General features: G+C 38.1%; 1 protein-coding gene across 2 annotated transcripts in view; it reads left to right on the top strand.

Annotated features, from left to right (window-relative positions):
• The window catches only part of igsf21a (immunoglobin superfamily, member 21a), a 160,578-nt gene that overhangs the window by 116,981 nt on the left and 16,510 nt on the right, over positions 1-27,087 (top strand). For both annotated transcript variants that reach the window (XM_051414640.1, XM_051414641.1), the window contains exons 5-6: positions 11,876-11,991; positions 24,635-25,115. In XM_051414640.1, the coding sequence (XP_051270600.1) occupies positions 11,876-11,991; positions 24,635-25,115 (597 nt within the window). The remainder of the gene's footprint in view (positions 1-11,875; positions 11,992-24,634; positions 25,116-27,087) is intronic.

Genomic DNA, 27,087 nt, shown 5'->3' with positions numbered 1-27,087 from the left:
TAATTTATTTTGAAAAAAAAATGAAAGATGTTTTCTGCTCTTACATAAATCCAATATTTTTTATGGCCAAAATCGGGACCAATGCATTCATGAATATTTAAGAATTGGCGATGTAATATGTCATCATGAAGTAATCAAATGTAATTTCCATGCTAATGGCAGATTTACATTTGTATCACATGTAGAAAGTGCTGAGATCTTATGAGGTTTATAAGTGGTAAATGTATTCATTCATACTTTAATTTGCTTATTCATTTATTCATTTGTGCATTTATTCATTCACTTATTCTTAGTTAAATATATTTATATATATAGGTCGTATATTAATCTGTCATAGAATTTCAAGTGTGAAAAAACTTTTGTTTTCTTCCTTGAGGAAAAGAAAATTAAATATCAATCAGTTATGCAAACTGATTATTCCTATCTTGGACTGTTTGACAAAATAATTTTCATCAGACCTTTCCTGAGTATAATACACTGTAAATAGGGTGTATTTATCTTGAGCTTCCGATTTGAATAGTTGTAGTGCTTCGTGTAATCGCCCGAGACACAGACAAATAAACAAAAAGATAAGATAAACAAAACAGTTGTATGACAAGACAAAGCAGAGAAAGTGTTTGGATCAACAGGCTAGGCTTAGTCCTTTGAGAAATTAAATCAACTTTGGTTTGTGGATTTTATCTTTTTGTGAGGAGTGTGGATGTCATTCATAATATTTGCTGGGCCCAGTAAATATTGATAGATGCACCACAGTAATGAAGTTGAGAAAATACAGGTGCACCAAGTATGCCTATGGACACAACAGAATATAGGCAATCCAAACACTAGGGTGCGTCACATTATAACACTGCAAAATAAATCTCCATCCTTCCCATTTGATGATTCCTAATATAATATTTGTTTATAAAACAAACTATAAAGCCAAAAACCTAAAAATCTTAAGATTGGAATAGAATACTAGCGCTCATTTAGGATTTTCATTGTATGAGATCGACGCTACAATTTGTAGTTGTGTCGTAACACACTAGAATAGTAACTACATTTTCTAAACACACTGTAGCAGTGTGTATCATAAGATCTGCGGCGGTATGTCTTGGACATTTTGGTAAAGAGAGGAGCAAAGCTGTCAACTGATCACTACCTTTTGGTTCAGATGACTGTGGAGACTGCCGGACAGACCTGGTAAACCCAAATGTGTGTTAAGAGTGTGTTCTTACAGTATATGTTGTCCACAGCTGCTGAAACTTTAAAGTTCAGTTAATTAAATCCTAGCAGCCATCTGAAGGTACAAATCTGAAGCCTCTGATTTGAGAAGTGCCATTCACTGTGTTTACCTTCATTGAATGACGTGCAAATGACACCAGGCGGCCACACATACACATATCAGACTGGACGGCTATAACTTGGTGTGTTAATGTGGAAGATGCCTGATTACAGGAAAGGTGGTGTTTCATGTTAAATGCAAATGCTGTTGTGTCACATTATATGCTATTATGTGACCATTTACCATGTGCAGTACTGTAGAATTAAACACAGCCGTTTTTACTCGTTCACGCACGTTGTAACCCTCATCAACTCTTTCCGATTCCTGCCACTCCACTCTGCTGAGACCTGTGTGTTAGTGTGAGATCACGCGAGGCTCCTCCTGCCCACTGCTCAGAGGAGAGATGGTGGTAGAGATCCGACACATCCACACTCAACACACCAGTGCAACAAAAACCCTGCGAACAAAAAGCCAAGAGTAAATAATTAATGTAATCCGGAAATGAACACTCAGCAAAATACAGATCAGTTCATTCAGGTAACTCAGGCAAAGGTTGCACCTGATGATTGTGTGATGTTTGCTTCCAGAATTTGCTGGTAATTAATGGAATCCATTCTTCCCTTCACCCATTCAATGTTTCCTCTGCCACTGGCTGCAACACAATCCCAAAGCATGATAGATCCAACCACATGCTTAACAGTTGGCGAGGGTTTCATGAAATACTGCTCCTTTTTTCTCTAAACTTCCATTTTGCTGATTGTGGCCAAATAGTCAACTTATTGTTTTTAATTTTTGTTCAGTTTATCATAAAAAACGTAACTATGCAAGAATGTTCGCTGAAAATACTAAATTGTGTTTAATGTTCCATTCCCTAGTGAGGCTGTGTTTACATCACCAAAATATTTTATTTGTCAAGGGGTACCCAAACTTTCGCATACAAATGTATGTACATACAGTATATGGGCACCATATATACAGGAGACTCGACTCTATTTGAAGTTCTAGTTAGCTTTGTACAGAAACAGCTGCAGAAACCAAGTGATAAGTTATACTTATTAGTCTTTAAGTACATTTCAGAGTCTGTACATCAACTAGAAGTTGAATCAGTGTGTCTGTACTTGTTACTGGAGTAAACAATGTGTGTACTTTTTCCACCTCCGTATATTTCCGATTTATATGTTTTTTTATGTGTGACACAATAGTGCACCATCAGATAATGATGTATAGACTTCTGCATTATTATATTGTAGGACTCTATAGATCATTATATTCTTTAGTACTCACTCAATTTAACATATTGATAGAATTGTACAAGAAATGTCCAGCTCCATTAAGAGCTTTAATGTGCGGCACACTTTAATGGACATTGTTGAAACATGCCATCAGCTATAAGTTCCCATTCTTTCCAGAGTGAATTACTCACCAGAAAGAACCCATCAATCAAATTCAACACAAGGGACATTATTCACACTTGATAAACCTTTTTATCCATTTAATGTGTGAAGTTCAGACACTTCAAACATCCCATTCCACCCATGTCCCTAAGGAATGGACTGACACTATGGAGAACGCATTGCATTTCTCCTTTGCATTTTTCAGTTTTCATCAAATTTCTTTCAAACAGTATCTCACTATTATCTAACTGCTGACCCAGGTTTAAAGGCTTTTATGTGGAGCTGTCTTTGCTTGTTGTTTGCACAAAGAGTACGGTGAATATAATTCTTAACAGTGGCAGAACAAGGCATTCAGACATTTTATACCCTCAAATGTGAAGTATTAATGTGTCTGAAAACTGCTAAGCCTACAGAGACTGTCCTCGGTCTGACAGTTCAGTTACATTTAACAGAATCACTTAAATATAAATTTCCATAATGTGATCGATTAAGGCTTGTCTATGCTTTAAATCGAGGAACCAAAACCAAACCTCAGGGATTTTGCAGTTTCTCATAAAGAGCCTACAAGAAACTCCCAAGATTGACCATGACTTAATGACTTTGTCATTTGTCCAACTCGCCATTATTCTTGTTGTCACATATACTGTCAACTGTTCAATAGAGGCAAAAATGCCATAAATAAAAGAATCACTGATATACTGTATCAAAATTGCTCATTAGCCCACAGTGTGGTCATATTTGGCAGACGCTTAAATTCTTCAGTGAAACAAAACTAGGACAAGTATGAAAGACACAAAATGACTCTTTACAGGTGTGATTGCATGGAATATCACTGTAATAATGTAACATGAGTTTGTGGGTGATTGGTACAGTGTGGCTCCTGGGCACTTTTTCAATGAATGATGTATTTTCTGGCATGATTTATAACCAACCACAGTAGGGAACAAGTGCTCATGACCAGATGGTGCTTGAGTTTGTTAGGTTTAAGTTTGTTAAGTGTTGGCTGCTAAAACAAGGGAATGTGAGAAAGTCACAATAAACAAGAAAGTTAAGCTATGTACACCCTTTCCAAAAATATTCTACAAAGAGAGTTTAAAATGACCACAATGACATTCTTTATTCTTTAAATAAAACAGTTTCTGTTTGCTGTGAGGTAGAGAACATACTAATGCAGCAGCAACTAGCAAATTACCATTAAAATGCTTAATGTATTCATAAGTGATAAAAACAGAATAATATAATATAATAATGTAATAATACTCTGTCATGATATTACACTTCAAAATAAGCATTTATACCCAATTTTTGATACTTCAAGTATATTTTGCTGATAATACTTTTTCTTACTTTAAATTTCTGTGTTAATAAGTAAGACGAAAAGACACTAAAAACTAAAATAGATATGTCAATTGCTGTTGGTTCTGAGATGTGTTAATAGCTGGGGAAAATATTGCTTTTGTGAGCCTGAGTGATGGCAATTTTAGTATTTGTCACTGACATTAAAAATTGCTTGAGGATTTTCCCAAATGGTTTAGAATGCTTACTAAAAATGCAGCTGTCTTATTCAATCAAATGCATTTTCACCAAAACAACAGGCATATCTCAGAAGGGTGCAATGAAAGTTCAGGTCGCCTTGAAATGATCTCAAAGTGTTAAATATTTCATCAGTGTACTATATTCCACACTGTGATGGACAGAATTGATATTATTTATCTATTTCACTGTCTCATAATTGATGATAACTTGCAGTTTTTTTTTTTCCTTAAAGATAAATATCGTGGTAATGAAAGTCATTCTGCTGTATTTTTTGCCCATTTTAAAAAGAGATACCCTTGATGCATGGTCACCCATTTGTCTTGGTCATAACTGCCCCATCAACAACCCTTGCATGTCAGCTTGAAATATGAATTCTCCTCCCTGTCCCTGAATGCTGTGTATACTATATCGACATTTGTGGAGCTTGTGGCCGTCTGGCTGCAGACATTTGATGTAGATTTTCTCAAAGACTTCTCTGGGGATTGTTCGTATGGTCTGGGGCCAAAACTGAGAATTGAATGATGGATACTTCACTACCTCAAGTGACTCTCTTTGGCCTCATATAACTTTACAGCCTCATTTTACCCCCTTGGTCTGTAAATTAGGTGTCATAAAAAAAGAGAGAAAACATCACAACCAGGCCTCACAGCCACAAGACATTTGTCTGTGACACCCAAGGCACAGGGGACCTTAAAGATGAATCCATGTCAATGCCTTGTGAATTACAAAGATGCCAAAATAGGGATGGGTGAGGCTGGAGAGGGATGGAGGTAAAGGGGCCAAATTGTAACAGATTTCCAACCCTAAACCCCTGCCCTTAAGCAAAAAATGGACTTCAGGGATGAGGGTGCCAGTCACAGCATAATTGATGCTGGGCTGGGTACAGGGTAAGTCCCATCTGCCACTCTCTGTTATTTGGGTGAAAAAAAAAAGCTTTCCCTTTTGTCCTGTCTCAACCAAGCCTTCAAACTGTGCTGGCAAAATCCTCTCTTCTGTCCCCCTTGTCCTCATTATAAGCACAAAGCTATAAGTCCAAGCCTGGTTTACCCTCAGAGAGCAGCAGCCTGGGGAGAGACTGGGGAAAACCATATACAGCCATGACATATCGTATTTACTATCATATGGGAACAGAGCAAGAAAAAATTGTGCTTAAGCTTCCACATTATTCTCTTTAGATTGTGAATGATTTTTTTGTATAAAATGTTCCTCCTATTTTTCAATGAAAGCTATATGAACCTGTGAGATGTTTTTTTTATGTTGACTGCTCTGAATAGCACTGTATATTAGGTATATGTGGGTGGTGCATATGTCTCAGTGGTAGACCATAACATTATGGCCACTTGAGAGGCCACTTGCTAAACAGCTGCTTTTGCTCAATAAAAACATATGATTCCACATACAAGAACGAAAGTGCATTTCTCACCCTTAAACACAGAGACAGAACCAAACACGTAGGAATGTAGTATATGTGTTTGATGTATTTTCAACAACATCAGTATGATTAATGGGCTTCAGAAGTGGGGAACTTGTTCAATGTGACACAAACTTTTGTCTCTGTGTTTCATCCCCTTCCTCTTCTTGACAGCCAGCAGAGTCTCCCTCTCTTTGCAACTAGCTACCGCTGGCTGGATGGCTGGGGCGGGAGGATGCGATATGAGCTGACAGCACAGTAATAACCCATGCAAATTAACAGGGTGGGGTGTAAATGCAAATGCTAAAAGCACAATAGAAAAATGATTAAAAAGCATTTCAGTGTCTTTTATCTCATTGTGCTGCTCATGCTGGGGAATAAGGCTTTCAAAAGGAGTAGACTTAGGTACTGGGGACTCGTGCCAGCGCTCATTTCAACATGTCTTTTTTCCCTCTTGAGAGGACTTAACTTTGATTGTATTTCAGGCTGCCTTCTATCTCCCCCACTGCCACAATCATAACCCATCCAACTGTGTGACTTCTCAAAATAAGGGATGTAAGCACTTTGGCAGTGTTTTATGTTTCACTCAACTCAACTCTGTCTGGAATGCATGTATGTCTCTCCCCTTCACAAGAAATAAGTCCTGTTTCACATGCATGTGTATTTACATGAATGTAGACATACCCCTGGGACTATTCAGCAGTGGTGTGCGCATTGCCAAGAGCTGGCAGTGGAAACTTTGTTTTGATTTTTTGGATGCTAGAATCATATCCTCATGCCTACTATACAAGTTGAGATCATAAGAAATGGACCAATTAACTTCCACTCAAGAGTCCACTGGGATGGATATTAGGTGAAAGAGTCAATTAAATTGACATTTTGAATTTCCAGTTGCTTAATTTGCAGTAATGTGGCATGTGCATTTCTGTTTCCACTCCACCTCTTACTTATGCCTTTGTGTTTAGGACCAATTACATATCGCATTAAGAGCAGCTGAGCAATATGCAGTGTCCTTCTGAATGTGGTTTGTTCGTACTTTGGACATTTAATTTAACAGTACACTAAATATACATGGATTTGTCTTGGTAGCATTGGTGGAGAGCTATCGTCAACTGAATGAGTTGTACAAAAACACAAATGTAAAAAACAACAGGAATTCTACATGTTAATGCCAGACATGTAGGGTGAAACAAGATGAAGTGTCTGGGTGGTATAGTGAGAATGTCCTTCAGCTGGAGTGAACAGGTTCAAGCACCTGTGTCAGCTGGCATTATCACCTGCTCTACACAAGTGTCTCTGAGCAAATAATTGTATCCTTCAGAACTCTGCTTTGTAGCTGGCCCTGACCTCTGACCCCTCTGTGGTAAAGAATTCAAAACTAAAATATTCTGCTACTTGTGACCAAAGACAGAATCTTGAAAAATGCACTCCATCACCTTAAAACATAGTGTTTGCCAGCCTCTCTATCTCCATCTGTATTATGTCTCTGGCTTTGTTACAGATCTGCATATCAGAGACACAGTGTGATAATTTCACTTTGTCACTAAGAGGAAGGAACATTTTTTAGATGTTCTTTGGGGTCTACTTATGCCTCCTCATGTCTGCTCTATTATTTCCAATTTCAGCTATAAAGAGCCTCTCCAAATTCAGACATGAAATTGTTTTGCATGTTAATGTGTCACCTTAAGGCCTTCCTTCAATGTGGTTTGAAATGTGGCCATGTATCCACAATACATAGGGGTATGCCACAGTATGGCTCTCAATCTATTCACTGTACCTGCTTCAGTAGTCAAAGTCAAATCTACTTGTGCCTTTTTAATTGTGAAAATATATCCAAACAAATTACTATCCTTATAAATGTTTCTGGAAATTAGTCTTTGAAAGCTTTATTAAAGGCAAATCTCTGCAGTGGAGCATTCAGAACTAATGTTCTTTTGCGACTCAATGGCATGCAACCACATAGGATAGTTGGTGACTCAAGCACAAGTCGTGCATAAAAGCTAAGCAGTAAACAAAGAAAAAAGCAGCAATTGCGTGCAACCATGAGCTGTCTGAAATGGAAAACCTTTGCTAAATGATTGCACTAATGTTCATTTTGTGATTGCTATTTAAATTGAGTTTATTTTTGGGACAAAGATTTGCTGCTGCTTTGGTATGCCAGCTTTCATCTGGTAGCAGGTCATTTGAAACTAAACATAGCTTACAATATAATTTATAAGATTGCTTCAGTACTTTGAAACAATTTTTTGTTGTTCCATCCATTTTCTGCACCCATTATCCTGTTTAGGTACACAGGGAGTTGGAGCCTATCCTAACAAGCATTGTTTGAGTGGCAGGGTACACCGTGCACAGATCACCAGTCTATCAGAGGCCTAACAAAAAACATAGACAAGCACATGCATACCTATGGACAATTTAGAGTTTCCGAATAACACACACTGAAACAAAGTGGAAAATGTCAGAAGTTCAGTTCTTGTTATGAACACGGTTCTCGAGCTGTCAGAGAAACTATTTGTCAAGAAAGTAATCCTCCAGTGATTTCAATAAAATTACACTAAGAAGTGAAATGCCTTGCACTTTTAGCTTTAGCATTTAGCTTGCTGAACGCATTCAAAATTCATACTGATTACTTTGGGACCCTTGGGCTCACAATAAAAAAGTACAGCTTCATCAAATACTTATCACTGAATTACTGTCAGTGAAAGTAAGCCAAGGATGACCTTGGTGCCTTTCCTTTGCCATCCTCCACACACACACACACACACACACACACACACACACACACACACACACACACACACACACACACACACACAACCTTCCTCCTCTATAAATAAACCCCCAGAGATGTGAACTTGAGGCCAGGGTGCTTAGTACAAGGGGATGTTGGGAGTGTTTCTTGTGAGTCCAGCTGTCTCCAGAGCTCTAAATCCCTTAATTATGAGGCCAGGGAAAGCAGTCTCTTGGGAGCATTAAACATGCTCCTGTTCTGCACATTCACCAATCCAATTTGCAGGTTTTTTCTTTTCTTTTCTTTTTTTCTCTCTTTTTTTGGGGAAAGATAGCAGGGTAATGGTGCTTGAGGATATGGAACAAGAAGGAAGTAGTAAACGAGAGATAGAGATCATTATTGATGTAACTGGCACAGCACTACTACCAGGGACAAAAGGAAGTAAATGCTGCTTTTAATGCCGCAGTGTGCAAAAGTGCTCTGAACAATGTAAAAAGAAGGAATGGCTCATGGGACTGCAGGCCTCACATTTGTAGTGTGTTAAAAGTGTCCTTAGGTTTCAAGATCTGTATTCATATGATATAATGGAACGAAACACATATTTGGCAGAGCTGGGCAAAGGTATTTCAGATTTTTCTCGTTCAGACCAAGTTGTCTTATTGTCAAATAAAAACTTTGATGGTTACTTTTCAGCATGACACAGGTTTATTACAATAACATTTGAAAGCGTTCGAGGAACCCTTTAGGTTAGCAAAATTCCTCAACCTAAAGAGGAAGATTTGATCCTTAAAGTAAATTGAAAAGTGAAAATACCAAAATTGGACAAACTGGAGGAAGTGATATGGAAGTTTTTTTCCCCTCTCTCAAGACCCAAACGAAAAATATACATTCCCAAAAGATTTCAATCAATTCTGAGGGAAAAAGAAAAACTTGTGTGGCAATCAGAATGCTAGGCACACACAGTAGAAATATTTTTTTCTGTACTGTGTAGCTGTGCAGTTTTCATTATGTAAAGGAAAGGGAGAGATGGTGCGGAGAGGATTTGGAATTTTTATATCTGTACTTGAATCTTTTGAGTCTTTAAAGAAACCTCCAGAAGAATGTCAGATATTGACATTTTTATTTTTTCTAAAAGTTTCTTTGCAATATTTTTCTTATTTTTTTACACAAAGACTTACATATTATTTAGCAAACTTGTGGCTTGCTTGCTTTTCGATTTTTGCTCTCCCTGTTTTGTATGAGCACTTTATCAGCATTGACATACTAGACAGTAACCTTATCAAGAGAGAAATGTAATTATTTAGTTGCTTTTTTTAATGATTGGTATGGAATACTCAGTAAGTGTTTGCACTGAGAGCCCACCCATTTAACATACCCAGTAGTCAGCTTTAAACAAAGAACTGCTGCACAAAAAATAAGAGGAAAAATGATCTCAACCTTTACGAAGTTGGTGAAGAGAGAGCTGCAATGAAAGGCTTAAACTCCATCATCGCAGACAGACATCTTAATCTTATACAGGGTTGTTGTGTTTGCAAATAGTGTGTTGTGCACAGAAGGTCTTGTTTTTTTAATCATGTCAAATATTTCACCAAGGCTTATTGCTGTCTTTGGCTTTGACTCCCATTAGGTGAACCCCCACCCACAGAGCAGAAAACAATAGAGCATCATGATCAATGTTCCACTCTCCTGAACTAACTTGACCGTAAGGTTGTGTTAGTGATTGTACTCTAAACAAAGAATCTTTTTGCTCCTGATTTGGAGAAGCACTTGTCAGGGGATTATCAGTACTTATCAGTCAAGTGGAAACTTGCAATTTGACAGTAATTATTTTTAATCTAATAAAATTGAATTTCACAAGATTAGCTTTGTCTAAATTAAATTTATATAGTCTGGTGTGTTAAAACTCCCTGCAGATTGCTGCAAAACTCTCTTGATCTCTTTGCATTTACAGCTGCTAATATTGTGAAAATGAATCATGTTTTTTAACTGCATAGTACAACAGCACTTGAAGCACTTTGCAGACAAAAAATTGACGATGGTGTTAGGAATATATTTACTGGACTCCGGCAAGCTTTTACAAAGTACAGTATAATGCTGTTTTATGGAATACGGCAATCAATATTATAAATCTATAAAGTTAGATTGTTTTTTTTTTTTATTGTCTGGTTATATGCTCTGCATATTGGACCAACCTCACCGTACTTGAGGCATTTCACCACTTGATACTGCTTTTGTGTCAAGTACTTGAGCATGACTGGTCAGGAACAGACACCTCTGACAGCTTATCATATACCAGGTTGAAACTGGCTTGTCAGTAAGCTAATGGAGTGTTCTAAGGTTAATTTACTACCATATGAATCCCATCAATAAGCAATTAAGAGGTGTGGAAACACAGAGGCACCCAGGCCAGCAGCTAGATCCGCACCCACCCCCACCCCCCACCTTTAATCAATTAATTTTTGTGCCATGTCTGTTTAAAAGCATTTCATAGATTTACACAAAAAAACAAATGCTGCATGACCTTTTTTGTTATCTGCATCACGCATGGATTCCAAAATTGTGAGTTCTGAAGAGATTCTTCACAGTCCTTTACAGACTTCACAAACACTTCTGACTCTTATTAGAGTTTGGCTCAACTGAATTATTCCTAAAACATTCCACAGGGAAAATGGTCCTGCCCAAAAAAGAGAAGACATGTAGATATGCAGAATACATGAATACATGCATCTTAAAGCAACACAATGTTGTAAAATGTGCCTCTCCTGCTCAGTAGTCCTTATCAAAATTGAAGTGCTCCTTGTGCAGCTGGTCGGCATCTGCAAGTGTCGTCACTTAAAACTTGCTTGTTGATATTTCCCTGAATCAGCCACAATGAAGTATTCACATTTGTATTTAAGCCACCATACAAGGACTAGAGTACTGCATGTTGAACAGCTGATTTTCTGGGGGATGTGGGAGATTTCCATTCATTACCTCCTTCTCCCAGTGCTCCTCTATAATGCTGTGAAGTCTTGCTCACATGTTTTCCCTTTACACTGCCATGACATACTTGCTGGAATCCCTAGAGATATTCAGACGGAGGGTTAGTGATATGATATGTATGAGATTTTCTACCTTATCAGCCTCATCTGACTCACATGAGCCCTGGGGAGTTTTGAACATATTGTCCTAACCATTCAGTTACCATTTTAAGTGGAAATTCTCTCAGCAGGTTCCTGCTTTCTTTTGAAACTAGATAGATACTGTAGATAGATAAAGCAGGATTGCAGATTTGTTTTTGTCTGTTTTATTTTAAACATCTGGGCACAACAGCATGCTCTTTTTCTGCTCTCACTTCCTTGCTCTTACTCCGCTGTCAGCATTGCCACTGCTGTCTACACCTACGCATATAACCCTAAGATGACATTTCATCTCAAAATAACTCCTGGAATGAGCTGAGCAAGTAAAAGCGGGTGTTTTCAAACAGTTTAGAGGTTGCATTTGTGTCTATTAAATGGTGTGGGATATTGTTTCACAAAGCTTTCCTCTGTCCTCCACAGCGCCTCCAAACAACATATCAGTGGTGGCAGAGAACACTCCGGCCCCATTCAGTCGATACCAAGCGCAGAATTTCACTCTTGTCTGCACTGCAAAAGGAGGGAAACCAGCCCCATCGGTGAGTTTCTGTTTAAGATATACACCATGCTGCTCGTCCACCAGGGACCTTCCTTTACAGCACACAGATCCCTGTTGTTTACAGAGGAAAAGAAAGTGCGTTGCATGTTGCTCCCGGGTTTTCTTTTTTCTTCTTTCATTCTTTTTTTTAAAATGCCAGCACACAGACCACTTCCAGTAAAAAGGGTCTTTAAACAGGATTTCAAAAGTTGCATGACAACAGCACAATCCTTGATCTCAGTGCATCCTACAGACATCCAGCGTTATTTGCTAGAAAATGCTGGTGGATACAAGCTCCACACAGACATAAACACACAGATAGGGTATTCCTAGTCATTTACAGTAGCTGTCACCAGTGCCGCTGTTACATTAATTACAGATTGACATGTGATTGATTACCAGCACTAATTTTGTCATGCAATGTAGTCCTTAAAAAAGGTTGATCAGATTTAGGAAATAGACACATTAGTGTTATTGATGGTCACACTTAAAGCAATTAATCTAATTGCAGTGACATGATTGTCATGATTGCACACATAATTATTACTCTACACTGTAATACATGCACATACCAAAACACACCACTGTGCACATGCTTGCTATCTGGGGTGTCAAATGAGTTAGCCAACTAACAAACAGTACCTTCACTTTGTACCGGCTTCTGCTTGAGTAGGGCTATAAGTGAATACACGTAGTTTGGTGTTATTAATTAATATCAGGCAGATATGGCTAGATATGAAAATAGAAGCTGGAACAGTAGCAGGACATGAATAGTTCCATCCCACTTTTCATAGACCTACATGCATTTCCCCCCTTAAAATCTTCAGAGTCACTTACACAATGCCCCATCTATATAAAATGACCACCGCCAAGAGCCATGTGAAACGCCTTTGTCTCCTTTGTGAGTCTATATAAATTGTTGGCATGCATTCAGAGGTTTTGTCATTGTTTGACGCCTCATAGCAATCAAGCAGCATGCACACACTTCATAGTGATACATACAACTTTTTTCCTCAACTTTTTGAAGTGCAAGACAAGGTCTTACAAATATCTGAAGCATATGCTTCAGCGTTTGGTAGCATATGAGCTTAGGGACGCTGTTTGAAAGCGGTCGCTCGCTGTTTGTTCCCACCGGGTCATTAATCATTGTCCATGGGTGTATGATAATGGACTTCAGACCCTGAGCACACCTATCTCCTGCAATTATGAGCCCAGTGAGAGGTGAATACAAGGTGAATATGATTTCCGTCTCTCAGGTACTTCCTGGTTGATGGTGTGATGAGTGAGGTTCTCCCCCTGTTGTGATTTCACAGGGAGCGTTAAGCCATTAAAGCTCAGCACTGCTGGATCCCTTTTCCAACATTTAATGGAGGAAAAGAGATCTGAAAGGTTTCAGCTGGTCAGTAAGCCCGGACTGTTTCTGTGTCAGTGGCCAAGTCACATTGTTGATGATTAGCTTTGCCAGTGACAAGCAAATGATCCAAGTGACTGACTTGAGATAAAACATAAAAATTGAAAGATTTTTGTTCCATTCACCATTGTGTTTGCAGGCCGCAGAAAAAAAAAATTTGGTATCAGACATATTGCAAGGTTTTCATATTGCCTTGCAAATGCAAAGACAGTTCACGGTCATTTCAGTGCAGCAGTTTTATCGCTCAATAAATTCAAGTAGCAATGCAATCTAAAAGAACAACCTCTTTCATACACTAAACCATCTTTTCATATAAAAATAGAAAGCTCTAACATTTCTTCTTCCAAAAAAAAAAAAAATCCAAGAAAACACTCGAATAACGGATGTGAGGAATTTGAGCTTTAGAAGTACATGCATATTTGGTTTGGACAATAATGAAAAACAGATTATTTGCGGGACAAAGCAAAGCTAGTAAGATAGATTTAGTGGTGTACTGAAGACTGATTTGGTGAAGGAAATGGCACAATGAAAAACCAAGTTGAGGAATCTTTTGCAGTGGTACAGGATGTGGAATAGTCAAAGAAAGAGAGTAATATAACCAAGAATATAAAAAAATAAAGTTAAGTTGTCAACCTTTTGTTAGAGGCTGTTAAGCATGAATCATTGTTGACACACAACTGCAGAATCAGTAAAAGTGACAGTAATGGACAAAAAGCATGGAATTAATAAAAAATAATGAGCTTTGTGGGCTGTTTCTTTATCAGACAATAAGTAACTGATATTGTGAACCTTTGTCACAATACATTTTTCAGTTCACTATTGAGATCCAGCAACCTCCAGACAAAATCATTTAAAAAAGAAATACATTTAGTGAAGCTCCTGGACAGTAATCTTAGGGGAAACACTGAATCCAATAACTTCCAAAAAAATAAGACATCTTCTTGGCTCATTTTGTTTCCAAAGTGGCCTTTTGAACCAGTTCTGTTTCATCAGAGGAATAGAAACAACCCTGGTAGACTTTAAAAGATCTGAATACCCACATAGGTGTTCTTAGTTATTCTCTTTGAAGTTGGGTGGAGCAAAAGTATGCTGCAAGTTTGCTCAAGTCACCAAACTCCATATATTGATATACCTAACATGTGTATATATATATATGTATGTATTCAGTTCATGAAGGTATAAGTTGCTCAACCTTGGCATATTAAACAAAGCTAAGAGGAGAGACATATGTTAGTCAAGCACTGTTTATACACCCACACAGTCCTGAGGAGAGGTTTAATCAGGCAATATAAGTGAAAACACCTGATTGTGAGCACCATGAGTGTGAAGGGCTTGTTCTCCTAGCATGGAAACGATTGTCTAAAATTAGATTTGTGAGTCACAGTATGAACCAGAAAACTATTGGAGGAAATTTACTTCTATATCTTGCACTTTGTGCCTGGATGGAAACTAATTTTAGGGTCACTTATTAGCTTTATACTATGACAGGCAAACAAACGCAGTGTTTACACCGGACCGATGCAAGATATAAAGTAAAGTGTGTACTATAGCAAAGTGAGCAAGAAAACACTTTTAACTTTAAAGTTACATTCCTCTGTGAGGAGTTGATCATGGCCTGTCAAAGTTGCCTTGTACTGTTGAACTAAATCAAAACCCAGTAAACAAACTCTGACAGGTTTCATGGATACATTTTAGAAGTACAGTCTCACTATTTTCCCCATAGACCTGCAAACTTCTCTTTTAATCTCCTTTGAGATCTTGTACTGTGGTCCTCAGTCCTTAGAAGAAAATATTAATTTATAAATTTCATGGAAAAGAGTTTAGTCCTTTGAGAAGCTTGCTTTCATATTTGTTTTTGGTATATTCTCTTTGCTTGGTTGTTTGACTTGTTACTGTTGTCATATCATAGCAGGTTAGCTCTGTGGCAAACTATATGTAGTAGTTAAATGTTGTGAAATGATTTGCCAAATCTTGGCATACCAAGTGGTAGTCATAATAAGTTAATCAAAGCTAAACCTATAGCTACTGTCAAAGTTAATAACTGGTTAAAAAAAAACAAAAAACACAATTACAAGATAAAAATAATACACGGTTGTAGCATTATTCCTAATTATTATGTCATCTACATAGTATTACATTTGACTTAATCCCCATTCAGTTTTAAGAATGAGCACAACTATCATATTTAAACTGTGACCATTTGTTCTATTTATGCTGTTGTCCATGGTCATGCTGCATAACAAAACCTCATTATTGGGTTTGTAAGTATTTGCTTGAATGTTGCCGCTTTGGCCCAGTTATGTGACTGCAACTTCAAACGGCTCCCTTTGCTTTTTGATGAAACTCATTTAGTCTTTGTCGGTGCTGCTGCCCCAGGGCTTGTTGCAAAATGAGCTGTTGTCAGCTCTATTTTCAATGTCATATCATTGCAAGCCTGGTCTCAATAGGGGCTCACAACTTACAAAGAAATTGGCCGATTTATTGAGCCACCATTTAACAGCTGCTAAATAGGACCATTCTGTAATATTTCTCAAAGTATATTTCACCTTAGTTTTTGTGAGAATTTAATGCAGATATGTAGAATTTGTTAGTAGCAGTTTCAGAGCAACATTATCTTTCATTTGGAGTTCTGTCCTGATGGATGTAAGTGCAATATTGTCTCTCTTTAAGCTCTGTTTTTGGTCTCTACCAACTCCTGAGGGAAATATTGGCTCTTTAGCTGACAGCAGAGACTGAACCAAAATCGTAAAGTCATGGCTGGACAGCTAGACAATGAGCTGAAAGAAGAAAATCATCAATAATGAAAATTGCTGTAAGGATTAACTAATTTTAAGACAAGTTCGCCCACATTTTATGTTCTCGGGCATCAAAAAGTTCTATTTCCTGATGTAAGAAAATAGCCAAACAGGGTCCTTTCATGCAAGCTCCACTTCAAATATGGCTGCTGTTAATAGAAACTGAAGAGAAAATGGGTAGGAAGCACAAGAGCCACTGATTATGCTGCAGATCATCCAGAATCCCTTGAAGTAATTAAAACAAAACAACCAGTGGAACTACACAGTGTTTGTGCTGTTGATAAAAAAATTTATTTTTATCAACAGCTTTTCACATAATTGCTGTGGGGTTTTTTTACCTTTTGTATTTTAATATTTAAAAATAAGTACTGATGAATTAACAGATATTTTATAATAATGAGCAACATTAAAATTGTGTGCGAGAGAGAGTGAGAGAGAGAGAGAGAGACAGAGAGAGAGACAGAGAGAGAGACAGAGAGAGATAAAGAAAGAGAGAGTGGGAGGGCAAAAGAGGTAGAAAAATGTTTGAAAGGCACTCACAACTGCTTTACACTCACTCAGCCATCTCTACCTGAGCTTTATGGACAGAACAAATGTCTTGTCTTGAGTCTTGGGACCTTTTACTTTATACTTTGAGTGCTTAACAACTAAACATGTTGTATAGAAAAGTATCATAGATCACTAGCCTTGACTTTATCTCATCATATAAGAACCTTGTGTGCTTTACTCACCATGTAATGCAACATTTTCTTTATGCTAAACGGAGACATAAGATTTGCGTTTGCTTTGATACATTTGCTTTGGTGCTCCACAAAGACCAACATATTCTGTTGCTATGCAACATCCTTTTGTGTCTTTCCAGCATCCAGTATAATTTGTGACAGTTCAGTTTGGCATTGTGTCGACATTTGAAAGTGTTGACGTTCATCCAACACTGCTACTGTTGCATGTCTAGTTATACTAATATTAAAAGCAGTTTTAGAAAGGCTCATCCTTCTTCTGGCTTATTATCTTTTTATTGGTTCTCCAAATCAGGGGTGGATCTATAGGGATAGTCAGATTGTGGCAAGAGGGTGGCATGGACACTTTAAGGGGCGGCAGAACACTCACATATATCCATATTTGTTTGGGAAAGTCCCCAAATGAAGATATTTGAATTAAAACATTATACTATTGTGACACATTAGTAATGTATTGAACTGAAATATCTAAAGGTGGACAGACATTTTTACAAATACATTCACTGAATGTAGTCTAAGATTTGCACATAAAAGCTCATTAATTCATTTCTGTTTTTAACATGTTATTTTAAAAAACTAATCTATATTAATGTGTTAAATTTGACAGCATTTGACACCAAACTGGAGTGGCATTCTTTAGGGGTTGGCAGCTGCTTCCCCATGCCGCCCCTATAGAGCCACCAAATGTCACATTAGGAATGAATAATATATTAACATGCAAATGTAAATAGACAATAATGTTAAACGGTTATAGGTTTTAGTTTTTTTCTTTCAAGGAATATGTGTAACAGTTGAAAGTATCTGTTTGGCATACAATTAAAGCAGTAGCCTGGTTCCAGTCTTCCTGGTCACTGTACACATTTCTGATTTAGGTTCAGTCTGCTGTTGCGCTCATTGGCAGCTGTTTCCACTCACATAAGCATGGAGTCGTCAACTTCCTATATAGCTACCTAGCTTAACTTACATTTCTTCGATTGATGTGAAAAATGTTAACTATTCCTGTGCCAACCGCAGAATGATGTTGGCGGCACTAATGTGGCATAAAGAATCAGCAAAGCGTTATTTTTGCTATGCTTACTTTCTGTCTTATGTAGAAAAAGCTGCTAAGCACACTGATTTGTGGTGCTGTGATGTATGATTGTATGATCACTGAAACATGCATTTTCCATGGCCCTGACATGAATACAATCATATTGAAAGGTGCTGTATAATGGACTGCTTTAAACATATTATCTATCCTCTGCATATGTCTCTGAAATAATAAGGTGTCCTATATTTTCATCTTGACATCCTTACATCATAAAACATAATGCTACTTTGTTTATTTGTTCATATAGGGGCCCAGCAGAGTATGGCAGATTATGTTGTATAATTAAGTATAATATACAGTTGATCCACCATATTTACACATGATCCTGCTTTGTGCAGTTGACTTGTATTGCATCATAACATAAATTCTTTGTCTTGAAGTTCATATCAAAAGCTGTTACTTCCCATCACTTTTAGGAGACACCCAACATGCCAAATTCCCCTACTGCAGCTTGGAGAGCGCTGAATATAATGGACTGCATGTGTTAAAATTGTCTGGTATTATGTTTCAAGATCAGTCAACATCTGATGTCACTGAAGCAAGCTGGTGACATATCAATAATAGCTTCCCAGTGCCACTCATTAGAGCATCCTCAGAGCACAAGCAAGCACTGATTGAAAAGAAGAAAGATAATGACGGTTAATAATAAGAAGGAAAGCTGATTAAGTCATGGCCAGGATCCCTCTCTCTGCCTCTCTCCTCTTTCTCTCCCCCTTTCTCTTGCTTCTGCTCTCTCATCGAATCATTCTGTCACCATGAAAATTACCGCCTTGTCCTTTTGACACCGCCATGATTAATTGCAGTAACATAAAGGTGTATATGGACCAATGCATGATTGTTACATTTTCAAAAAGGTTTTGGATTTGAGATATTGGTGAGGTGGGGGCAGCTTGGCAGAGCGCAGGTGCTTTCATCCCTGTCTATTCACAGGAAAAATGCAAAACCCTTCTCATGCCATCCCAGCTTAATTGTACCACTGCTGTATGCCATTGTGTATGGGCTACTGCTCAGAATTACATCTCCCTTTTTTCTGTGCTAATTCATTTCAGAATGAAGTAAGTGGTTTGTGCCTGGTTTCATTGTCTGCACATATTGGACTATGAAGTGTTTGGGGATTTATAACAGAGGCGTGATTGATAATCACTTTATTCCATGCAATAACACTGTCTGTAAGAGAACAATACAACAGCAATGCCAAAAACACTCCAAAAATCCCCTTTTACATGAGAGCAAGCAGTACTTTCCAAGTCCTACAGCAGCTAAATATATTACCGAACAAGCCAATGAGTTGATTAAAGACAATATAGCCATTAGCCAGCTTGCTAAACTAAAGATGTATGTTCTATAATTTCATGAGAGCACGTTTGGAAGTTTGAGGATTCCAAACATTATTAACACTATTTCAAGCCATCTTAAAGGCTAGGAAATAGTCTGTTGTGTGGAAATGTACTGTTCAATAACCATTTTGTTTTATTGTACGACATAAAAAGATGATTTTTTATGAATACACAATGTATGTAGGATAATCACACAAAGTGCGGCTCTTCTGAAGCGGAAACAAAAGTTCCCATGTCACTTTGTGAAATGCAACCATTTATTGGAGACATGTATCACAGTGAGAGACATCCTCAGTGTTATTTTGGCAGCTTTATAATCACTTGTGGAAAATTAATCAGTGTTTGCTCTCCCATTTGAACGGACATGAAAGAAGTGATGCGTTTTCTGTTATCTCTGCCTGTCAGACAAGGAAATGTGGGAAATGAGATTTTAGCAAATTAGTAGGTAGCTTAAATGAATACAGAACAAGTTTACAGTCGTGGCAGATGACTCTTTACTTTCTTAGATCTTAAGATGAATTGTGGATTTATTCATATTAATATTTACAGAGATACAGGCTGCGGGTGGCTCATTTTGTTCGGGTACATGGCATGTAGTCTGGCGAGGGACCTTTGTCACATTTCTTTCTCTTCCCTCTAATTTGGCTGCTGTAAGCTGTTGTCAGGTAAACACGACACAACATTCAGAATAAAAAATACCATCAAAAATATTTTCAAAACATATTTTAACACTTTTGTCAGATATCGGCCTTGCAAAACTGCATTCCACTCATACACATCTTTTTATAACCAAGTCACGATTTTTGTTAGGCATTGATTGAATTGTGTCTTACAAGCTGGCATTTTAGAGCCTGATATATTCAACATGAAGTGAAAGTGTTCACATTAACACATTTAACTGCTGATTGGCATTCCATGTACCGTGATTTACTTGTATCTTACAGTAGTTGTGGCCAATGCAAAAACAATATGTATGTATCAAGGGAAAAAAGTCTAAAAAATGATGATGACATGTGTTTAACACTGAAAGGTCCACTCTTTACTATATGTGTCTATTTATATTTGTCTCTGCAGTATTTCCATATCCATATGTGATCTGCTTCCTAGTAATGAAAGAGGAAATGAAAAAGGAGCAGAACTGCAGGATAATGACACAGAAATAACACTTCACTCCCTCCCCGCAGCAACATATCTGTTATCCCATTCATTCATGTCTCCGATGAAACATTGATTGAATCCCTTTCTTATACTTCAAGCAGATAGGTGGCATAGAAAGATATTTAGTCATGGTGGGCTCCCAATGAATAGGTAAACTGATACTTGATATTATGCTCAAGGTAACACCTCAATAAAGGTACTATTTCTGACTCATTCAGATCACACGTAGCTCATGGCTCCATGTTACGGTAAGCCATGTAGATGTTTAATCAATATTGCTTTCATGCCTATAAATTAACTTGTGTGTTAATGTTTACAGAAACAAATCAGTTATCTAGGCTTACAGAATTAATTCCTTATTATACCAATTCATAGCCAACACAGGTGTTATTGTGTACTCACACCATTTTGTCCAACAAAAACTACAGAACAGGTGTATGGATCGTTCTAATCCACGCTGCTCTCCCTCCACCTGCTGTGATAATTAATGAGGTGTTTTAATACACAGTGAAAAAGCTCCTTCTCTTTGCAAGTTGTCGAGTAGCTGTAGGAGTTAGCAGCAGACGCAATGGGGTCATTGTGGATCTGAGGGTGATGTTTCTACTTCCTAATGCGCTAATGGATTTTAAGGTCTGGCTCTACAGAGCACATTAAATAAACCAGATAAAGGTGATGGGTATCAAATGTTCCCACATGGTAAAATTCAATAAAAGAAAAAGATGTTCATCTGTGGAACTTCGTTGGTAAATTAGCCTTATATGCTTTTCTGGGCTATTATCAATACTATACTAAACTTAAAGCAACTTCATATAAGAATTGGTATTTTTTTGCGATGTGGCAACCAGTGCAATTCACTTATAAACCGCTGTAGTAAACATGCACAGCTGTACAACAACAACACAAGACAAAGCAAGCCAGCTAATATTACTTACTAGTATAAGAGCAAGAAGGCCAGCTCACCATCTGTCTTGCAGCCTTTTATTTCACAAAGATCTCACCAACGACTAAAAGCCAGTCCAAGTTTTTCACTTGTCCAGCGTCCTATGGCCTGGTCACTCTCTGTCTCTTCTTAACTTCCTCCATCATCGTCTTTTTTGGTCTCTTGGCCTTTCCCGGCTTCTGAGCTGCCAGTCCGGCTCACTAAGCTAACTAGCTAAAGGCAGCAGTAAGTGATTACTTTACTGTCCATCGGAAAACTCTGTAAATCACAGAGAGTTGAGGTGGAGCAGCCAGGGGACATTAGAGAGCAAACCAGAAACATTTTCTTCATAAAATATGATCCAGTTTCATAAAATCATTGAAACAGTTGGTGGTGTGTGAGTGCTGTGGTCCGCAACCTGGGGGGCCCATTGATTTCAATGGGTGTAAAAAAAAAAAAAAAAAATGTAAGCCTATATATCAGAATTTTGTTCATTTCTGTGACAAAAACTAAATGAAATTGCATTAAAAAGTATGAAGGTAAAACAACCAAAGAGCTAATAGAGCAAGCATCAGGAAGAAGAAACACTAAATTTGTCAAAAAAGAAGCCATTAGGTATGTACTGTATGTATGTGTATAAAAGGACAACTCATCTCTGATCACTCATTTTACACAAACTTCTTGCAGTTATTGTCTTCACTGTTTGGATTCATTGTCCAGTGTTGCTGTTATTGTTATTCATCGACATAACGATATAATATGAAATATCCATAAAATAGTCACTTAGTCAAGGGTCGTCAGTTTACTCAATGATAGAGAACGGGTCCCTTAACAAAAAACATTGGGAGCCATAAAGCATTACGCACTAGTCTTGATCCAGACACCAAAGATACATGGTACGAGAACACGTGTAGGGGGAATGGTAGAGGCATCATTCACCCTATTACAAGTCAATATAGCATAATGCAGAATGATTTTGAAGCTATTTTTTTAAGTCGTAATAGTTACATAATATTGCTTTAAGGACTGTTTATTACCAAAAGTTGACAAGTTGATGTCGTAGAAAAAAGTGCCATATGTAAAGAATTGTTGTTTGTTGTTTTTATGGACAGGACATAATGTATTGTGTGTAATGGAGTCTAATAACATATCTTTGCACCTGTGTGTGCAGTGAACCCTAGCTGCTCTTACCCTTTGGAGCGTTTAAATTTTTAAAACAATGTCTCGTATGTGCACTAATTAAAATGGTTATACTTGTAGTAATATCTTGTAGTCATTAGTCATCTTTTAACAACGGATTGCACTGAATTTCTCCAACAAGGACAATTTATTAACAGACGTGATAGACTGGATCTCTAATGAAATGTGTAATTAAATTTAATGAAAATCTATTGAAACAAATAATGACTGCTGTGCAACAACCTCTACAGTCACATCCAAAAATGACCAGACTTGTTTTAAACACTTTTTAACACTACCTCTGTCTTTAAAGTGTAGTACAGGTAGATGGGGCCATAGAGCAATTCCAAGCTCATAGGTAGAAACAGCAGATTAGTTAGGAGGATGAGTACAGTTTTATTTATCTTTATTCATGGTACTGACAACAACCAGTACTTCTGAATGCCTTTGAGCAAGGTCACCTAGCCCCATGTGGAAGTGGACCAGCCTGCTCTCTCTGATGGCAAGCATTACAAAGTTTTTAGAGTTGGCTATAAATACTATGATACAACCCGGCAGCACACCACAGCTTGTAATATAATGGATTTGCATCTGTCTGTGCGAACAAGGTGCCCCACACAGACAGCCCCCATTTTTCAGTGTTTTGAAATAAAATTGCTAAAAACATAAAGGTTAAATTGAATGAATCTCGGATGGCTTACACATCAGGAGCCAGGCTTTGTCAATTTACAATGAAACGTTTCATTTGTAACTGTGTAAGTGTCCCTCAGTACTGAATAATAAAGTTAGCAGTTGTATAGTTGTTGTATCGTAATCTGAAATAAATGATTGTAGCAGTGCTGAGGAAGTGTATGTATTGTCACTTTAAAGGTAAAACATGATTTATAGAGAGGAGCATATTGTAAAGCTACATTGTGGTCCAGGGATTATAGATTCTATCCCTTTTGTGAATGTGAAAATGCTATTTGTTATTTCTCAGGAGCTTGGCCTTATCCTTATTTGTTGACACTCATTATTGCTGTTTACCCACTCAAGGCATCAGCCCTAGAGGTGGCACTGTATCAAAGCATGCTTCAACCATCTCCTCACAAAAACCTCTAATAATACAGTAAAATGCAGCGTTTAAAATAATGACACTATGTCCATAGGTCCCTAAAAGAGCTGCGGATTAAATTTTCTTTTAACAAAAACAGAAAGCATATCTGTTTCCAAAAGAGCAACACCACAGGCACTGACTACAACCTTATTTCAATGCTAATATCTGGAGGTTATAGGCTGAAATGGGAGCATAAATTCCCTGTCAAGAGATTAGGCACCCAGAGATATTAATAGACTCATGAAAGGGTGAGAGAACTCCCTCTCGGTGGCAGCGCATGCTACTACAGGTCTGACACAGCAGATGATTTTTACAGCTGCACTAATCAATACTTTTATATTAGCAACTGAAAAAATGTGTAATGTGAAAGATGTCGCTTCTAGGGAGAAAACTCACACAGAATTGTAACCCGACTCTGCAGTTCCCCGCAGCTCTAAGGAGCATTTTAGTGTGTTGTTTAAGTTCATTGTTTGGGTTTTACAATCCACAACCTTCCTGTTTTGGCTCAGTCTCACTGCATCCATCAACCTCATTTTCAGCCGCAGCAGGCATCTGTTTTCAGCTGGAAAACTTCTATTAAACCTACTCTATGCACCCAAAAGGCGGACAGACAAAGTTAGTGACAGGCTGGTGAACATAGTGGATCATTTAGCTCCTGAAGAGAGATATTTCATTAAAACAGAATTAAAAGAAGAGTGAATATTACATTCAGCAGGTGACCAGAAACAGGACCTCAAATTAATGTCTGCTGGATGTGTAAAGAGGAAACTGTTTGCTAACATGTTTGCCGTATAAACTTTATTATGATAATGTTGTGCATTTGTTACTGCAGTAAAAGTGCAGTAAAATATATCTTCCCCTGTCTTGTTTTTCTCCTCCTGCTTCTCACTATATTTCAATACTCCTTGTTCTGTCTAAGGTGTACTTCAAGCGTGATGGTGAGCTGATAGAGGTGATCTCCTACACTCAAGCCTCCACCAGCGAGCAGGGAGGCGGGGCAGCGGGTGTGAGAGGAGCCAGGCCCCTCATCAGCAGGGACCTCGATGACACTAAGCTGCAACGTTCCCTCTCTCTTCTGGACCCCGAAGGGCGGTCAGCACGTCTGTACACAGAGAGCCCCCAGCGTGTCCACACTCAGGGCCAGCAAGCTCACGAGCCCAGCCCTGCTACAGAGGTCATCCCAGAGACAGTGGTGAGTCGGGAATTCCCCCGCTGGGTGCACAGCACAGACCCTCTCTACTACTTCAGCCACACTCACCTACCCCAAAGCGACGGCTCTGTGGTGGTGCAGGCCCGACTCACCTGGACCCTCAACCCTCAACTGGATAACGATGCCCTGTTCAGCTGCGAAGTCAAGCATCCGGCACTATCCATGCCCATGCAGACAGAGGTCACTCTGGGTGAGTAGACTAACTCATTGTTTTTGCATGCTGTTCTCATTCCTCGAACACCTTTTTTCGCATCTGTCCTCTATTTCTCCTCCCACTCCATCCAAAACACTCCACCTATACGCACACACACCCCTTTCTCATTTCTTCTCCCTTTTAATCTCCTGCTGTCTCCTTGTATCCCCTTGCCGTACTTGGAAACCGACTGGGCCCCCTTATGTCTTCTTTGCAAATGTACTCAGAACAACACTGATTTTCATTTGATGCCGTTTAATTGTGTTACAGCTGAGCAGATTGCGAGTTTAGCAGCGAATGCAAAACTCCAAGTGACTGACAGGGCAATTCATCGAGCTGTCTGTTGCTAGATTGAGTTAACTCAGTACCGTTATTGAAAAAGTCAACCTGAATTAGAGAAGTCAAATGAGAATTTAGACACACTGACCAACGTTATAACATTGAAAAGACAATCTTAGAGATGCTGCCCTTCTTCAAACTTCGCTGAGCACCTCCCTTAAGCTCTTCAGTCTCGCACTTTTAAACAGAAGGATGGCACTCTAAAATGTGTTTGTTTGTTCATCTGCAAACTATCAAAGCAGAAGACCTAGTGATGCAGATGCTGAATTCTGAAAGCAGAAGTCATACTTTAAGGGAAAAGTTAGCATTAAGTTTTAATGGGGTATGATCCAAAAGAAAAATACACACTCATTTTTTTTTTAATCTAAAAACAAAGATGGCTTCCAGCGCTTCCAATTAACACTTCAAAGGCAATACGTTGGCATGGTCCTCCTGGAAACAAGCCACGCAATGCTGACATGATAAACAGAGACATTATCTTCCATGAGATGCTAGCAATGGTTGAAGGCAGAAAGACACTCGGAATGAGGAGATTGTGACTGGTATGTTTGCCTACCACATTGTGTCTGGCTGTTTTATCTCACCCCCACCTTTCATCTAATTAAAAGTATCCCTCTTATTATGTTGGTGAGCATCTGTGGTCACTCAGAGTCGATGTATTATCATATAGAAGTCATATAGAAGTCTTTAATATGTTTAAGAAATGACAAATAGGAATTTAAACAAGGCATACCACAGCTTTTTCCAGCCTTATCTGTGGTCCATTGTCATCAAGAAAGATCTGTGAAGACTTCAAAACACAATCATTACATTTTATCAATATGTCCCAAACAGCAGACTGAGGTTTTGCAAATTGAAAAAAAAGGAATTGGACAGCATGACACTGATGATCTGAACTCGGACAATGGTAGATAGTCTTGTTGCAGCAGGCTGAAATATCCATTAGTCCAGATTTATTTTGATGGTGCACAAATTGTTGCTTAGATTTTGTGTTAATTTCAGTTCTGCACTCAATGTGCCAAGAAGGTTTCATACCAGAATGCATATGCTATCTGGGTAAATAGGGTGAATCTACAGGGTCTCAATTAGCTAGGGAGGGACACTCCTTTCTGTTGTATTTAACAGCTGAAACAGCCAATGGACTAGGCTGGCATTATTCTATAGGAATTGTATTGCATTGGGATAAACCTTTGAGATGTGTCAAAACCATACCTTGTCTATATGACAATATAGATATCAGCCCCAAGCCTTTTTGTTCTATTGAAGACAGAAAATCTTTAAAACACTTTTTACACAAATATAGTTTCATTTCAGGAAAGACTGATAGATTTTTTTTTTTTAAATTACTGTAGTTTTTAGCAAACATTACTCCAACAAGAAAAAAAGCTCATTTGTTAGGGGCTATTGTCAGCTGTGTATTGATAGACGTTTGATGCTCCAGTTAAGGGAAGCAGGACAGTGTGGCTCCTTGATGTGTCCTAGACAGTTTCACATAGTTTTAGTGGGATTGATTGATTGATTGATTGATTCTTAGGTCTTTTTGTGGAATTTGGTGAAATTAAGAAGATCTAAAATATTACCTGCCTTATCCTTTAAAACATTTGATCGTATCTAAGCAGATGAGGGGATC

The sequence above is a fragment of the Dicentrarchus labrax genome, unplaced genomic scaffold, assembly GCF_905237075.1.
Source record: "Dicentrarchus labrax unplaced genomic scaffold, dlabrax2021, whole genome shotgun sequence".
Lineage (NCBI taxonomy): Eukaryota > Metazoa > Chordata > Actinopteri > Moronidae > Dicentrarchus > Dicentrarchus labrax.
The sequence above is the reverse complement of the archived record's forward strand: the minus strand, read 5'-3'. Positions and strand labels throughout refer to the sequence as shown.